This window comes from Coregonus clupeaformis, chromosome 11 (assembly GCF_020615455.1).
Source record: "Coregonus clupeaformis isolate EN_2021a chromosome 11, ASM2061545v1, whole genome shotgun sequence".
Classification (NCBI taxonomy): Eukaryota; Metazoa; Chordata; class Actinopteri; order Salmoniformes; family Salmonidae; genus Coregonus; species Coregonus clupeaformis.
Genome location: NC_059202.1, coordinates 15,120,300 through 15,138,762, shown reverse-complemented (window position 1 = coordinate 15,138,762; position 18,463 = coordinate 15,120,300). Strand labels below are relative to the sequence as shown.

Genomic DNA, 18,463 nt, shown 5'->3' with positions numbered 1-18,463 from the left:
TACGTTGTCCTTAAAAAACGAATGATTATCTTTGGTAGCAAAGTAATCAGACTTTAGCTTACACCACTCAATAGTAAAAGCACAATAGAACAGTTTCCCCACTACTGTATGCAAACCCTCACCAGACATATGCGTAATTGCCATTTGGAAGATACCATTTATATCCACAAACTTTAAAAATAATCTGAGGTATATATTTTGTAAATACGTGTGCTGCAAACGTGTTGGTTATTCAAAAGTCGGGTTAGGGTTAGACATTCTTCACGCTAAGACAATAGTTTTCTTCAGTCTGTAGGCTATGCTAAATAAATGGAATGTTCCAGAATTGAATGGTCCAGAGTATATCTCCACGCCCCCTTAAACTAGTGCGCGCAACACTCTTTGGGGCATAAAACTCCTCTCTGCTATTCAACATCTCAGATGGTCCTGAGCCAGTCGGACCAATAAACAGCAGCAAGAACCATGACAGGTCTCAACGCTTTAAAAATGGATGCTAATGTAGTAGTTCTTGGGACAGACAGTGTTGGTAAATCTGGTGAGACCAAATCTCTCATTATTTATAATTTGTGCAATGTATTAAAGTCTACAGTGCAATGGTCAGTGGACCATTCTGGCATTTCTAACTGGATCCATTCCTTTCCTCAACATACTTAGTAGGATGATGATGATGATGATGATGATGATGATGATGATGATGATAATTGTTTCACAGCACTGACAGTCCGCTTTTTAAGTAGAAGATTCATTGGAGAATATGGGAATATTGGTAAGTTTTGTTTGTCATCTCCAGATATTGTAATATCAAGCAACCATTTAACTATTGTAGGCCTATACAGTACAACTAAATTAATATTTGTCTGTTAATTCCTTTCAGAATCAATCTACAGCCACAATGTTATCATGGATGGAAGGGACATAACTTTTAACATCTGGGATTCGCCATATTGTCAGGTATTACAAAATGTTAACATTTAAGCTGTTGTAATGCAGGTTAGCTTTTTTCTTTATGAATCTTGTTCTAGAGGCAGCTCTGCAGAGTGGACAATAGCGGTCATAGCCACAAAGTCATAAAATCTGAATTTAAACCTAACGCTAACCTTAACCCTAACCTTAACCACACTACTAACCCTAATGCCTAACCCTAAACTTAAATGAAGGTCAAAAAGCTAATTTTTTTTCATGGATTTTTACAATAGAGCCAAATTTGACTTTGCAGCTGACCTATCTAAGGGGAAATCGCTCAGTTCTGCCTCATGTCAATACATGTCAACCTGCTGTTATAATGTGCCATCATCTTGATGTCTGAAACTGTATTTCGCTTTTACATGGCATTGGGAAAAGCTAATGTATTCAGTCCTTTGAAATGACTGCAAGATTTGAGAATATTTGGCATCTTATACAGAGCACTTCAGTTAATCATAGGCTACTTTATAAGTGCCTTTATGGTAGACACAGATTTATGATGCTGCCATTTTCCCGTACTGCAGTGAGTATTACTGCAAAGTAGCGCCTGGTTGTCTTTGGCATGAATGAGTCCCCTTTTACTAGCACCATGCACGACCACAGTGACTGGACACAATCGGCCCAGAGAAATAGGACTTACATGGACTGACTAACTTATTCCAAGATTGTTCCTTTCCCAATACAAAACCTATCACTGTTTGATCCAAGCAAACCTATATCAATTGTATATATCTTTTCACCTTTTCCAGGAACTGTCCATGGAGACCTCTCCATATGAGAAGAGAGTCCAGTGGGCGGACGGTTTTGTCCTGGTCTACAGCATCTGTGACAGGGCCAGCTTCAACTCTGTCACCAAGCTGATCCAGTCCATTAAGGACTACCCGGGCATGGACAAGGTGCCCATTGTGATTGTGGGCAACAAGAGGGACCTGAATCACAGACGGACAGTCCTCAGTGAGGAGGGCAGACTGCTAGCCCTCACAACAGACTGCCAGTTCTATGAGGTTTCAGCTGCTGAGAACTACCACAGTGTCCTCATGGTGTTTCACGGACTAATAGACAGGGTACGGGAGTCCAAGTCTGCCATCAAGAAGCAAGCTGGAATCAAGGGCATTGTGAAAAGCATGTCTGCAGTTTTTGCCAGGAGAAGGACGGATTCGTTGTGAGTCTATGGCACAGGGAGGAAGACATTGTATACTGTAATCAATGTATGCATGGGTCTGACATGAGTTGTTGTATGATGCCTGTGCTCTGGCATCAGGACATGACTTGGTGTGTGCCAAAGGGATACAGAGACTGCCTTATGGCTCAGAAACGACAATGAAGGGCAGAAACAGGGGCAGTTGGCAGTACAGGTGTGGAAATGGAGACTAGTACCCAAAGTTATTGCTAGTTGTGGCTGACTGCTGCAGGACAGGACTGACTTGGAGAGAGCACACTGTCCACAGAGATTGTAGATCTTGCATATTATTTACAATGAAACAATTAATTGATGTAACTGTCTAAAAGCTGCTCCTTACACTGAATACTTTTGCAAAGAAATGTGAATGTGATGGCCAGAGTACAGTGACATTATGTGGCCGTCTGGTAAAAGGTGCCAAAGTTAGCTCATAAAGAGCAAAATGATTTTTGATCAAATTACTATTATCCCATAATCAACTATTGCAGGGCAAGCACTTAATTACTTTCATACACAAACATAACTTTTTTTAAATCAACGTGAGCACTTTTCATATCCATATTGTTTGTCACCAAGATGAGTGACTAGGCTCCTGGAAATTAATACAATTGTAATGTAGGTCAAGTGATAAACACTTGAGATAAGTATATGTATACATTTATGTTTATATTCCTATACTGAAATGAAATACTCATGACCATTTTTTAAAATTGTTATGAGCTGAATAAAAACTCTATACCTTCATCTTATTGAATTTATGTATGTGAATTACTCTTCTTGGAACGACAGCAACCAATACAGTAGCAACTTTAGCTACAATCTAAATCACCAGTAAACACTTTTCAAGAAACAACATCCTCTGAATAGAAGGACATGTTGGAATATTTGACCCTGTTGATGAGAAAATATCAGCCTCCCCCAGACAGAATAATGAGCAGAATATGACTGATGGAACAAATGGAACTGTTCTGTTGAATCATCCCACCAGTTCAAGGCAAAAAAATGATTTAATGCGAAGTGAGGATATGTAAACATAGACGCATGCTATTACGAAACAGTAATGAAAGTGTCATATTTAATTTCATGCATGTCCCTCATCGTGATAAAATGTGGGTTATTTCTTCAAGACAGTCTTTTGTTCAACATTTTCCCATGGTAGGCAGTAAGAAGGAAAGATGGAGTCAGATTTTTTCTCAAATCCTATTTATTAATCCCTCTAATGACAGAGATAAAGACACAGCGCTCAATGTGGACAGGATCAAGGCGTGTCGCTTCATTGATATGTCTGTTCTTAATGATTCAGCTATGTTATTGGCAAAGCTAATGAGAACAGTAACATTATTTCAGACATGCTTTTATGTCTTCTATTGGGTATTTGTCAACAGAATAGGAGGCATTCTTTCAAGCAAAGCTTTGGCCCTCGTCTTATTATGTTTGCCATATCACAAAGAAACACACATCATATAATTCCTACTCACGGGCCTTCAATACACCTGATTGCGCTTGCTGTTACTGCATAAATGCTGTTGCAATGGTTGAATCACTGCATTGTTGTAAGCTTATATTAAATTGCTGCTAGTTGACACTGCATGTCATGCATTATTCATGCTTAGAGTTGTATCCTTCTGAATGGGCTCCACAGTGACAACGTATTTAGTGGTGGGGCTGTAGTGGCTGGTATGCACAGAGCATGAGGAGTTGTGGGACCTCATAGCGATCTCTCCTCTCCGTGGGATGCGCTGGGTGATGACAGAGGTGTAGGACTGGCCCAGTATCATCCTCTGCTGTTGGGGGATCTGCCGCAGGACCCTCTGCTTGAGGAGCCGGGCCTCATCAGAGATATTGAGCTCCCTGTCCTTCTCATCCCCAGCACTGCAGCCAGGCTCAGAACCCTTGTAGGAGTATAACCTTGGAATCTGTGTAATTAAAAAAAAAAAATTTTTAGTCATTTAGCAGACTTATCCAGAGCGACTTACAGTTAGTGAGTGCATACATTTTTCATACTGGCCCCCCGTTGGAATCGAACCCACAACCCAGGCCCAAGAAAACAGTACCATGATACAACATTGGAGACTGCTTGATGGTATTGATGATTGTTCTGTATGCATGGCAAGCTATACAACATTTTAGTCATTTAGCAGACGCTCTTATCCAGAGCGACTTACAGGAGCAATTAGGGTTAAGTGCCTTGCTCAAGGGCACATCTGTCACGCCCTGGCTCTGGGGACTCTAGTATGTTGAGCCAGGGTGTGAGTTTTCATGTGTGTTGGTTCTAGTTGTTGTATATCTATGTTGGCCAGGGTGGCTCCCAATCAGAGACGGCTGTAGCTCGTTGTCTCTGATTGGGAGTCATACTTAGGTAGCCGTTAGGCATTCATTCATTGTGGTTTCTTGTTCTAGTTGGTTTGTGTTAGACCGTTGACTGTCACGTTATTGTTTTGTTGTTTTGATCGTGTATCACCTATAATAAATATGTTCGCATTCAACGCTGCGCCTTGGTCCTCCTCTCTTACCGACGATCGTGACAGAAGAAACCACCAAGACTGGACCAAGCAGCGTGTCCAGGAGCCATCGCCAGGGAGATCTCTAGCAGATCTCCTTCGCCTCCTCGACTGGGTCAAGCCGGGTGAGGAAGAGAAGGGCTTGACATGGAAGCAGAAGGGCGAAAGGCTGGCGAGGGACATGGAGACCTGGTCCACGGGTAGGAGAGACGCCCAGAAAATTTTTAGGGGGGGGCTAACGCCGTGGACGACGGGCCAGCAGGAGACCGCGGCAGAGCGGCCCAGTGGGTTGGCAGAGGAGGCCGCCAGGATACGGGGGCCACTGGTCGAAGAGGGGATGGAAGGTGTAGAGGCACGGCGAGAGGTACTGGGGTGTGTTACCAGTCCGGTCCGGCCCATTCCAGATCCCTGCGTAGGACCAGTGGTGTGTGTCCCCAGTATGGTCCGGCCTGTTCCTGCTCCCCGCACCAGGCCAATGGTGCGCGTCGTCAGCCCGGCTCGGCCCGTTCCTGCTCCCCGCACCAAGTCAGTGGTGCGCTCGTCAGCCCGGCTCGGCCCGTTCCTGCTCCCCGCACCAAGTCAGTGGTGCGCTCAGTCAGCCCGGCTCGGCCCGTTCCTGCTCCCCGCACCAAGTCAGTGGTGCGCTTCGTCAGCCCGGCTCGTTCCTGCTCCCCGCACCAAGTCAGTGGTGCGCTTCGTCAGCCCGGCTCGGCCCGTTCCTGCTCCCCGCACCAAGTCAGTGGTGCGTTTCGTCAGCCCGGTTCGGCCCGCTCCTGCTCCCCGCACCAAGTCAGGGGTGCGTTTCGTCAGCCCGGCTCGGGCCGTTCCTGCTCCCCACACCAAGCCAGTGGTGTGCGTCGTCAGTCCGGCACAGCCCGTGCCTGTTCCACTGGTGCCTGGTTCAGCACGGGTCAGCTGCTTCACGCCGGAGCTAGAGCAATCCGCTCCACCAGTGTGTAGTCCAGCTCCGGTCAGCAGGGCCAGACCGGACCAGGGGTACCTTGGGGGGTTAGAGAGCGAGTGGGGATCATGCCCGGAGCCGGATCCGCCGCCAAGGCGGAGTGCCCACCCGGTCCCTCCCCTGTGGTATTTGGTTGGCGCGGTCGGAGTCCGCGCCTTTAGGGGGGGGGGTACTGTCACGCCCTGGCTCTGGGGACTCTAGTATGTTGAGCCAGGGTGTGAGTTTTCATGTGTGTTGGTTCTAGTTGTTGTATATCTATGTTGGCCAGGGTGGCTCCCAATCAGAGACGGCTGTAGCTCGTTGTCTCTGATTGGGAGTCATACTTAGGTAGCCGTTAGGCATTCATTCATTGTGGTTTCTTGTTCTAGTTGGTTTGTGTTAGACCGTTGACTGTCACGTTATCGTTTTGTTGTTTTGATCGTGTATCACCTATAATAAATATGTTCGCATTCAACGCTGCGCCTTGGTCCTCCTCTCTTACCGACGATCGTGACAACATCGACAGATTTTTAACCTAGTCGGCTCGGGGATTAGAACCAGCAACCTTTCGGTTACGCTCTTAACCACTAAGCTACCTACCACTAAGCTACCTGCCACCATACAACTAGTAGATGTTAGTTACATGTATTAACCATTGCAACTAAAACATTGTTATTCCCACAGATGTGGTTGGCCTTATACAAACAGTCCTGTTCCAACCAGGATACTGTTCTCCTGTGGAATTCCTCCAGTTCACTACTGTTGTGTGGAGTGTTCTACTGAACTTGGTCTGACCCTCCAGACAAGCAAGCTTCCCTCACACCTCAGCCCAGAGGACTCCCAGGGGATAGGCCCATGGGCAGACCGACAGAAAGACACCAGCCTGGGAGTCTGCATGGCAGGTAAGCTGGTGCCAGACCCATTGGCGTCCCCTGTCTGTCTCGATGTGTGAGGATACCCAACAGGAACATGCCAGGGGTTAATGAAGCAGACCTGGGTCTGACTGTGGCCCCAACAGCTCACTGTCACATTCCCTGACCCTGTGAAGACATGCCTCAGCAGGACTCTGGTGTTATTCACTGCTTTATGCACCGGACTGGATATGTAGTACTGTAACAGGGAAATTGCTAACGAAAAGACGAACAGGGAATATATATATTTTTATAAAAAATGTAAACTAATACATTTGAGAGAGATATGTGACTATGAACATCAATCCCCAAAACAAGTTGGTGTGCACAAGCAGTTGGCTTTCAGTCTGTTTAACACCACACACTGTAGATGTCATAGATGTCCTTGTTCCACATGGCTAGCTCTCTGGAGATCTGTTCTTAGTAAGGACGTGCACATACAGGCTTTTCCAAGAAACTGCACACCCTAATCTCTCCTCACTTTACAGATACACTTTAATTACTGGAAACAAAGACACTGGAAGTCTAAACAACATGAGCAGGCACAAGCAAGCACGAGCAGCACTCACGAGACAATACTAAGTTCAGTTCCAAAACGTGACTCAGCTTGAATTTGTCACACACCACAGACTAAACCAGCAGTAGCCAAAATGCTTTGTTTCAAGCAACCAGACATGGTCAAAAACAAGTAAAAAATTAATATCATGCTCTGACTGACACATTGTTGTAAACATCTGACAGATTGCAGCAATTTATCCAAGTAATTACAACTAATCCCTTTCATCTGAATCATTACTTTTTTGGTTATTGTCTACTACAGGGATGATTTAATGACCGTCACAGGCTTAGTTTGAATTCATGACAAGATCTATGTATTTCCCCCCACTGGCTTCCTCATAGTCTCCTAGGTAATTGTCTACAATGACTTCTTCAAAAGAACCTGCTAGCTATTGCGCATTTACATTTACGTCATTTAGCAGACGCTCTTATCCAGAGCGACTTACAAATTGGTGCATTCACCTTATAGCCAGTGGCATAACCACTTTACAATTTTTTTTTTTTTTTTTTTTTTTTTTGAGGGTTTCATTTGAGTCGATCCATGTCATTTCAGCAAGCCATGACACCCACCATCTCAGATTGTTCTGAAATTGTTTCTGTAGTTAGAAACAGGTAAGATTGGCATTCCTGAAACATTATTTTGTAGAAACATAGTTTAATTTATACAAGATAAAATTATTTGATTGCACCCAAATTGGCCATTTTAATTCATAGGATTCAGATAATATTAATTAAATACAGTACCCAACATCCGATGTGGACCAAACTTATTTCTAGTCAGAACCGTAGGATAAATAAAGGGGCATATAAGCAGACAATGAAAGCTCTTACAATATTCAATGATTACATTTCTCTAAAACAGGCAATAGGCTACATGTGCACCACCAAGTCAGAACAGTAGGCTAAGTTATGAGGGGGAAAGGGACCAAATTATTAGGGTGAGGCACATGGGCTACTAACAGCTTACTACACAACATACACTCAGTATTACTTTCTTAGCTACAATATACATATCTCCCTGGCATATTACATAATTAATGCAGCAGCATACAATACATTTTGGACTCACTGTGAACAGGAAGGTGGAGCAGCGGTCCTTGTGGGCAAATTTTGTCATCAAACTTTGTCATCAAAGTCTGGCATTCTCTGGATTTATGGTGCTTTCAAGACAACTGAGAACTCTGAAAAAAAACAAGGTTGAATCATGACGTCAGTGATCTTCAGGTCAGAGCTCTAGAAAGAGGCCAGAGTACCCAACTTGAAATTCCGAGTTGGATGACCGTTCAAAACGTATTTTCCCAGCCGGAGTTCGTTTTTTTTCCGAGTTCCCAGTTGTCATGACCTCACTGAAGTCTGAGATTTCCCGGTTCCAAGTTTCCAGTTGTTTTGAACACGGCAGAAGTCATGCTGGATTGGCAGCATGGCCAATGTTGAATGTTTATCATTTTAAGCTTGGAAAAGAGACCCTTTAACCCAGACTTGGACCACACACCCACTCCACTGAATACTAGGTTAGTGATTGCTTTGCAATGCTTGCAGTCAGCCACATATTCCTTCCAAACCACTCATTGTTGAATTTGCGATTTCCAACTTGTTGTGTAATATTTATCATCTCCAACGGCCAATGAGCACTGATACTTTTTTATCTATAATTTCTCTTTAGGATTGAAAGGGATTTGCCAGTAGATTGTCGATGTGATTCATGATGATGACTGCTGGTCTAGCTTGCTAACTAAGATTTTGAAAGTATGATGTTGACATGATCAGTCCAATCAAAGCTACGGTAGATATAACGTGATTTGACGTAATTTTATCTGTGGCCAATGACCTTGAGCCTTTTTGGATGGACACTTCTAATGTAACTCTATGGCAGAACCCAAGGGGCTCTCCCCGTAGATTTTGCAGTGACGTAGTGTCCTCATGAGTGACAGAACACTGAGCCAGTCACGGTGCAACTAGAGAACATTACCAACCCCTACACTCCGTATTTTCCGCTGGCTGCCCCTCCCCCTCAGAAAGCACTGAGCTAGGCTGAAACACCTGCATTTTGGAGTTGCCTTACTCAAGAAAGCAAAAAAAGAGACCATGTTTGTGTGCAGCTGTATTAACTCACAGATTTTTTTTACATTGTTTGCAAACTGATATTTGACAAGTATTAATGCCAAAATACAGTTGAAGTCGGAAGTTTACATACACTTAGGTTGGAGTCATTAAAACTCATTTTTCAACCACTCCACAAATATACTTTTAACAAACTATAGTTTTGGCAAGTCGGTTAGGACATCTACTTTGTGCATGACACAAGTAATTTTTCCAACAATTGTTTACAGACAGATTATTTCACTTATAATCCACTGTATCACAATTCCAATGGGTCAGAAGTTTACATACACTAAGTTGACTGTGCCTTTAAACAGCTTGGAAAATTCCAGAAAATGATGTCATGGCTTTAGAAGCTTCTGATAGGCTAATTGACATCATTTGAGTCAATTGGAGGTGTACCTGTGGATGTATTTCAAGGCCTACCTTCAAACTCAGTGCCGCTTTGCTTGACATCATGGGAAAATCAAAAGACATCAGCCAAGACCTCAGAAAAATTATTGTAGACCTCTACAAGTCTGGTTCATCCTTGGGAGCAATTTACAAATGCCTGAAGGTACCACGTTCATCTGTACAAACAATAATACGCAAGTATAAACACCATCGGTCCACGCAGCCGTCATACCGCTCAGGAAGGAGACGCGTTCTGTCTCCTAGAGATGAACGTTCTTTGGTGCGAAAAGTCCAAATCAATCCCAGAACAACAGCAAAGGACCTTGTGAAGATGCTGGAGGAAACTGGTACAAAAGTATCTATATCCACAGTAAAACAAGTCCTATATCGGCATAACCTGAAAGGCCGCTCAGCAAGGAAGAAGCCACTGCTCCAAAACCGCCATAGAAAAGCCAGACTACGGTTTGCAACTGCACAGGGGGATAAAGATCGTACTTTTTGGAGCAATGTCTTCTGGTCTGATGAAACAAAAAATGAACTGTTTGGCCATAATGACCATCGTTATGTTTGGAGGAAAAAGGGGTCGGCTTGCAAGCCGAAAAACACCATCCCAACCGTGAAGCACGGGGGTGGCAGCATCATGCTGTGGGGGTGCTTTGCTACAGGAGGGACTGGTGCACTTCACAAAATAGATGGCATCATGAGGAAGGAAAATGATGTGGATATATTGAAGCAACATCTCAAGGCATCAGTCAGGAAGTTAAAGCTTGGTCGCAAATGGGTCTTCCAAATGTACAATGACCCCAAGCATACTTCCAAAGTTGTGGCAAAATGGCTTAAGGACAACAAAGTCAAGGTATTGGAGTGGCCATCACAAAGCCCTGACCTGAATCCTATAGAACATTTGTGGGCAGAACTGAAAAAGCATGTGCGAGCAAGGAGGCTTACAAACCTGACTCAGTCACACCAGCTCTGTCAGGAGGAATGGGCCAAAATTCACCCAACTTATTGTGGGAAGCTTGTGGAAGGCTACCCGAAACATTTGACCCAAGTTAAACAATTTAAAGGCAATGCTACCAAATACTAATTGAGTGGATTAAAACTTCTGACCAACTGGGAATGTGATGAAATAAATAAAAGCTGAAATAAATCATTCTCTCTACTATTATTCTGACATTTCATATTCTTAAAATAAAAGTGGTGATCCTAACTGACCTAAGACAGGGAATTTTTACTAGGATTAAATGTCAGGAATTGTGAAAAACTGAGTTTAAATATAATTTGGCTAAGGTATATGTAAACCTCCGACTTCAACTGTATATATATATATATATATACACACACAGTATATATTTTGGCATGAAAACGTGTCAAATATAAGTTTGCAAACAATGTAAAAAAAAAAAAAAACATTTACACAACAGTAATATATATATATATAATACTGTTGTGTAACTGTCAGCAGTAGGAAGTCGACATCCCCTCCCAGCTTATCTTCATTTCTAAAGGTACAGACTCGTACAGTGATCTTGTTATATACAAATCGTTATGAGGCATAAAAATAACAATATGTTAACAACATTATGTATTTAATTCAGTGCATTGTTCTGGGATATATATATATATATATATATATTTTAGCTAAACAGATGGGGCTCAAAACAGGTGGGGCTCTGCCCTGAATGATGGGTCGCCACTGAATGTGATTAATAACATAAATGAACTTTGTTTGTACATTTTTTGTTCCACAGCTGGCACGAAGCATGTAGTTCTAACCGTGTTGTCGCTGCGTTTCATGTTGAGTTCATATTTAGTTTTTGGTCACCTATTTGTCCCACATGTTTAGAGGGTCAATGGCAATGCCACAGGAGGGAAATTTATATTTTCTCCCTGCTTATTGTCATAGCATGTTTTCCTAAGCCACAGGTGATCAATTCCAACAGACAATGTAATTTCCCTGTTCCTTATTGAATACCACCTGCCTTTATCTCATTACTGAGGAAGCAACTGAATCAGGTTGGATGTGTTACAGGTTCACTCAATGCCCAGTAAACCTGGGCAACACTGAAAAACAAAGTAACAACACATTCATAAAACATACATGAAAAGTTTGGAATAACAATGATACCTTTTAGTCCCAGAAAAAGTCACTGAATTAAATAAATAATGTTGTTAATTGGACTTAATCTAGTGTTCAGTACATGTTGATCTGTTTATGCCTCATAACGATTTGTATATAACAAGATCATAATACTGTCTGTACCTTTAGAAATTAAGACTGGTTGGAGGTGGTGGGGGGATGTCCACTGCTTACTGCAGACAGTTACACAACAGTAATAAAGCATCATTCTTGGACCATGGTGCCCCAAATAACATCCATGTCCTGTTTGACAAGTTGCCAAGGGAACCCTAAGACATTAACTTTTGAAAGACCTATGATTGAGGTGCTTTACAGACATGTCCAGTGAAAAATGTATTTTGACTACAAAAATCAAGGGTGGAATTTCTGAGTAAGGGTACTATACATGTATAAGTGTATAAATGTGCCATTGAGCAAACATTGAGTTTACTCACCTTCCACCAGGTGAGTCAATACAGGAGCCATATAGTGTAATAAATAACTACCGTCTTACCACTAGCTAGATGAAACCTCACCTAAGAGAGTGGTTTAAAAGGTACAATGCAGCCGTTTTTATCTCAATATCAAATAATTTCTGGGTAACAATTAAGTACCTTATTGTGATTATTTTCAGTTAAAATTGTAAAAAATAAACCAAAATAGCTTCCTAGCAAAGAACAATTTCTCAAGAAAGAATTTGCTAGGACTGTCTGGGAGTGGTCTGAGTGGCGAGGGGAAAACTGAAAACTAGCTGCTATTGGCAGAGAGGTTTGGAACTCTCTTTCTTATTGGTCTATTAACTAATTTACAGCCTGGTGATGTCACTAGGTAGGCCAAAACTCCATCCCACCTAGGGCTGTGGCAGTCAGGACATTTTTTCAGTCGGTTATTATCATGCAAAAGACTGCCGTTCTCACGGAAATTGACGGTTAATTAACGTAAACATGTTTAGCGTCTCCATACCTCCACGCATATAACATTTACGTTTACGTCATTTAGCAGACGCTCTTATCCAGAGCGACATACAAATTGGTGCATTCACCTTATAGCCAGTGGGATAACCACTTTACAATGTTTTTTTTTTTTTTTTTTTTTTTTTTGGGGGAGGTAGAAGGATTACTTTATCCTATCCCAGGTATTCCTTAAAGAGGTGGGGTTTCAAATGTCTCCGGAAGGTGGTGAGTGACTCCGCTGTCCTGGCGTCGTGAGGTGTATAAGCCGCATACAGGCCACTGAAGCGTGCCTTTGGAACATCTACATATAAAAAAGTATAATAAATCAATTGAATATACACCATCACCATAAATCCATTATTTGTTTTAGACAGATCTAAAGAAACATTATGATATGAAGAAAATGTATTTCAGAAGAACAGAATATGAGTTGGCCTACTGTATATTTTCTGGCTATGCGCCATGCCATAGGCTGTAGGCTTGTTCATTTCGTTCACTCGGTAGTGAGTGTTGCAACCGAGGACAGACGACTTTTACGCGATACGCGCTTCAACACTTCGCGGCTGAGCCATTTTTGCTCCTAGACATTTCCCCTTCACAATAACAGCACTTACAATTGACCTGGGCAGCTCTAGCAGGGCAGAAATTTGACGAACTGACTTGTTGGAAAGGTAGCATCCTATGACGGTGCCATTTTGAAATTCACTGAGCTCTTCAGTAACACCATTCTGCTGCCAATGTTTGTCCATGGAGATTACATGGCTGTGTGCTTGATTTCATACACCTGTCAGCAACAGGTGTAGCTGAAATAGCCGAATCCACTAATTTGAAGGGGTGTCCACATACTTTTTTATATATCGTGTATTTTCACCCATCAGACAATTCTCAATTTAATCTTGTCTTTACTAATATGTCAAAAATATTTTCAATTTAGAATGGACCATTATCAAATGGGCAGGAACAAAGGCAGGGAAAAAAGACAACACATCCATATGCATTTGAATAGCGAATGGAGGCTGCTCTCCCGCTGGTTCGTTTTTCAATCATGCAGGGTAGGCTACTCTTGTTATTTCACTCCATGCATCAACCAATGTTTGAGGAGCATGCAGCCTCTCGATGCACGACAGGTGATATTCTGCCCAAACTCTGTGTGCCATGGCCTCTCCAACCCTGTTCCTGCAGCTACCCAGTGCTTAATTTGGGAAATCTGTTCGGGAACATCGATAGTAACATGTTTTCACAATAAAACATATCTCATTAAACTGTTGACAGCCACTAACTCTGAGCGCTCGAGAAAGCAATGAAGGAGAGAGAGGAGGAGATGGAAAAGCATGGTGGCGAAATATTCTGTTGCTAAATGTAATGTGTCAGCCTATTCATTTACATTTTCGTCATTTAGCAGACGCTCTTATCCAGAGCGACTTACAAATTGGATTCATTATGAAAATATAAAAAATGCCCTATTACTAGGCTATTCAAAGTCAAGTACAAATTCACTATAATTGTAGGTTAACTCCTTAAGCTGCCCTGCACAATCAATGAACCAACAGCATCGCCTAGGCCTATTCGTTCTCTCCCAGACTCATGGATAGAAAGCATAAGGTTTGGAGCATAAGGTAACCAGTCCATCCAGTATGCATAATAGTCCACACTCAAATGTGACAAGCAGAATTTGTTTACTTTTGGAGTATAGGCCAGACCAATTAGGCACCAAATACATCTTTATTTTTCCTTCTGCCGTGTGTAATATGCGGTAAGCTATGTATTCTATAACAGCGCAAACTTTATTTTAATTCACGTTTTTTTTAGCCTATGCGTATGTATAAGGTCTAATATGCATATGGGTGTTCTGAATTAATCATTACCTTATAAAGCGCTGTCCATTTCGTTGTGTTAGGCTTTGAAACAACATCCACAATTACCATGTTTTCTACTCAATTTCAACCGGTTGTTGAAATTCTTTCTTCGAATGTATTAATCACAGTAAGGTGAGTTTTGAAAGCACAATACTGTTTTGATGAGAAGTGTTTGATGTGATTTTCGATTGCATTTGCATTGATGTCAGAGTCTTTAGAGGGACAATAAAGCCCTGAGTACCAGGCCATTAGTGACCTGGTGGTCGTTATCGAGTTGGGCACTACCAACTGTCCAGAGTGCATAAAATGAGATTACCATGACTCAACGGTGTGGCGGTAATATGTCACCGCAACAGCGCTAATCCCACCACAACACTGTCACAATGCTGGGCTTGAACTCCGGTCTCAGATGTGGAGAGCTGGGGGTAATACCCCTTAGCCACAGAGGAGGTGTAGTAGGACCCAAATGAAACACCCAAGGCAATACTCCAGGCAAGTAGATTTAATGTAAAAACAAAGGTTCCTTGCACTTCAAAAATAGTCCAACAAAAGTTCTTCTCAGAAAGAGGTATATTAACAAAACAGGAGGCAAAACAAAATAACTCCCCGAGGGGAAAAAACAAACTAAAGATAACTTAGAAAACCTTACTTGGAAAGACACGGTGGAACAAAGCAGGAGACACATAGCCAGGACTCAATAACCAAGTGAGAAACAAGGGGAAAACACACAGCTAAAATACACAAGGGGAAACAAGGCACAGGTGACCTGGATCAAGCTAATTAGGACACACGAGGAAGAACTAAGGCAGAGGGGAACACAGATGACCTCTAGAGGCCCGGGAGACAAACAGGAGGCAGGAAGCTGACAGGACCCCCTCCTCTAGGAACGACTCCTGACGTTCCTTCCAGAACACCCCGGCCCCAGGGTGCGAAAATCTCGGATCAAACCTGGGTCCAGGATGTCCCTGGCTGGAACCCAGGAGCGCTCCTCTGGCCCGTAGCCCTCCCAGTCCACCAGATACTGCAGAGAGTTCTGGACCCTCCGGGAGTCCAGTATCCGGCGGACTGTGTAGGCTGGCTGGCCGTCAATCATCCTGGGAGGTGGCGGGGGTCTGCGTGGGGGGGCAAAAGGAGAAGACAAGACAGGTTTAAGGAGTGAAACATGGAAAGTGGGGTTAACTCTAAGGGAGCGAGGCAGAACCAAACGATACGAAACAGGGTTAACCTTTCTAGCTATGCGGAAAGGGCCGATGTATCTCTGGGAAAGCTTCTTGGATTCGACCCGGAGGGGGCAGGTTCTTAGTGGCCAACCAAACTCTCTGACCAGCTCGGAAACTAGGGCCGTCCGGCGGTGTCGATTAGCCTGACTTTGGTATCTCTGGGAGGTCCGAAGGAGGATACACCTGGCCTTCTTCCAGGTCCGCCTACAGCGTTGGACAAAGCGCTGGGCCGAGGGGAACACCAACTTGCGCCTCTTCCTCTGGAAATAATGGAGGGTTGTAACCGAACTGGCATTCGAAGGGGGACAATCCGGTGGCTGAAGACTGGAGGGTGTTGTGGGCATATTCAGCCCAAATGATATAGGTGGCCCAAGACGTGGGATTACTGGCCGCCATACACCGCAGGGTGGTCTCCAGATCCTGATTAATCCGTTCCGTTTGGCCATTAGACTCTGGATGGAACCCCGACGATAGGCTGGCTGTGGCCCCAATAAGCCTGCAGAAGGCCCCCAAAACCGGGACGAGAATTGGGGACCTCGGTCAGAGACCACGTCCAGGGGAATGCCAAATATCCGGAAGACATGGTTCATGAGGAGCTCAGCAGTCTCCTTAGCCGAGGGCAGCTTGGGCAGGGGAATAAACCGGGCAGCCTTAGAGAACCGGTCAACGATCACTAGGATGACGGTGTTGCCCTGGGATGGAGGAAGTCCCGTAACAAAGTCCAGAGAAAGGTGTGACCATGGCCTTCGAGGAATAGGTAAGGGATGGAGCAGTCCCTGGGGTCGCTGGCGTGTCGACTTTCCCTGGTTGCACACCGGGCAGGCCTCAACATAGACCTGCACGTCCTTCTTGATGGACGGCCACCAAAACCGCCCGTCGGAGAAATTCCAGTGTCGCGAGCACTGCCTGGATGGCATGTCAAGGGCGACTCATGACCCCACTGCAAGACGCGGGCCCGAACAGAGAGAGGAACGTACAGGCGACCGGCAGGACCACCGCCTGGATCGGGCTCATGGACAAGGGCTTCTCGTACCCCTCTTTCTAGTTCCCACTGAAGAGGTGCGACGATCCTAGACCTCGGAATAATCGATGCCAAGGGCTTCTCTTGTACCTCGGGAGAATAGGCTCGAGACAGGGCATCCGGCTTGACGTTCTTGGTGCCAGGTCGGTAAGACAGGATGAACTGGAAACGATTAAAGAAAAGGGACCATCGTGCTTGCCGAGGGTTCATCCGCTTAGCCTGTTGGAGATATTCCAGGTTCTTGTGGTCTGTGAGAACCTGGAACGGGTGCTGAGCCCCCTCAAGCCAATGGCGCCACTCTTCCAAGGCCAGTTTTACTGCAAGCAACTCTAGATCCCCCACGTGGTAGTTGCGCTCGGCCTCAGACAGGCGGCGAGACATGAAGGCACAAGGGTGTAATCTCCCATCCTCACCCCTCTGTGACAGGACGGCTCCCACCCCCACCTCTGAGGCGTCCACCTCCACCACGAAAGGTCTTTCTGGGTCAGGAGTCACCAGAATCGGAGCAGACGTGAAGCGGCGCTTGAGATCCTCGAAGGCCCCTGCTGCTTCCGGACCCCAGTGAATCTTGGTCCCTCCTCCCTTGGTAAGCGTCGTCAAGGGGGCTACCACCGAGCTGAAATTCTTGATGAACTTCCGATAGAAGTTAGAAAAGCCAATGAACCGTTGAACCTCCTTGACCGTGGTAGGTGTGGGCCAGCTGTGGACCGCTTCGACCTTCTTGGGATCCATCTCTAGGTGCCCAGGAGTGACAATAAACCCGAGAAACTGAGTCTGAGAAACATGAAATTCACACTTCTCAGGTTTAACGTAGAGGTGATTGTCAAGGAGCCTCTGGAGAACCCGGCTAACATGCCCCTCATGCTCCTTCAGTGACCTCGAGAAGATGAGGATATCGTCCAGGTACACGAAGACGAACAGATTAAGCATATCCCGGAGAACATCATTGATCAGGGCTTGGAATACTGCGGGGGCATTGGTGAGCCCGAACGGCATCACCCGATATTCATAGTGCCCCGTGGGCGTGTTGAACGCCGTCTTCCATTCGATCACCTTGCCGGATCCGCACGAGATGGTAAGCATTGCGGAGATCCAGTTTAGTAAAAATGGAAGCCCCTTGAAGCAGCTCAAAAGCAGTGGCCATGAGAGGAAGAGGATATCGATTCCGAACCGTGATCTTGTTGAGTCCCCGGTAATCAATACAAGGCCTAAGACCCCCCTCCTTCTTTTCAACAAAAAAAGCCCGCCCCAGCCGGGGAAGTAGAGGCATGGATGAGGCCGGCTGCCAAGGACTCCTTAATGTAGGTGTCCATAGCTGCGTGCTCGGGGAGGACAAGGAAAGATCCGACCTCTAGGAGGGCAGCACCCAGGGAGTAGATCAATGGCACAGTCATACGTGCGATGAGGCGGTAAGGAAGTAGCCCGGGCCTTGCTGAACACAGCCTTGAACCGATGGTAAACACTGGGGACTAGGGGAGACGTCAACAGACTCTTGAAACTGGGTACTAGGGGCTGAGGGACTCTGAAGCATGCATGTGAGTTGGCAAGTGGGACCCCAGCTTAGAATGGTGCCAGTAGACCAGTCGATCTGGGGATTATGTCTGCATAGCCAAGGGTGACCCAGGATTATAGGATACTCGGGAGAGTCAATGAGATAGAAGGTTTCCTCCTGCTGGTGTTGAGAGATGGTAAGTCGCAGGGACTGAGTCGCCTCTGTAACCTTTCCTGGTTCCAGAGATCTGCCATCT

At 44.7% G+C, this 18,463-nt stretch overlaps 1 protein-coding gene across 1 annotated transcript; it reads left to right on the top strand.

The window, feature by feature from the left end:
* Window positions 1–421: 421 nt before the first annotated feature.
* On the top strand, window positions 422–2,835 carry LOC121577270 (ras-related and estrogen-regulated growth inhibitor-like protein). Its single transcript, XM_041891034.1, has 4 exons — window positions 422–535; window positions 713–766; window positions 875–951; window positions 1,713–2,835. The coding sequence occupies exons 1-4, from the start codon at window positions 463–465 to the stop codon at window positions 2,127–2,129; spliced, it is 621 nt and encodes a 206-aa protein (XP_041746968.1). The 5' UTR covers window positions 422–462; the 3' UTR covers window positions 2,130–2,835.
* The last annotated feature ends 15,628 nt before the right edge of the window (window positions 2,836–18,463 follow it).

Coding starts and splice junctions, on each gene's coding strand:
- LOC121577270 (XM_041891034.1), top strand. CDS start 463: ATGACAGGTCTCAACGCTTTAAAAATGGATGCTAATGTAGTAGTTCTT. Junction 767..874: donor TGGAGAATATGGGAATATTG/GTAAGTTTTGTT, acceptor AATTCCTTTCAG/AATCAATCTACAGCCACAAT. Junction 952..1,712: donor GGGATTCGCCATATTGTCAG/GTATTACAAAAT, acceptor CACCTTTTCCAG/GAACTGTCCATGGAGACCTC.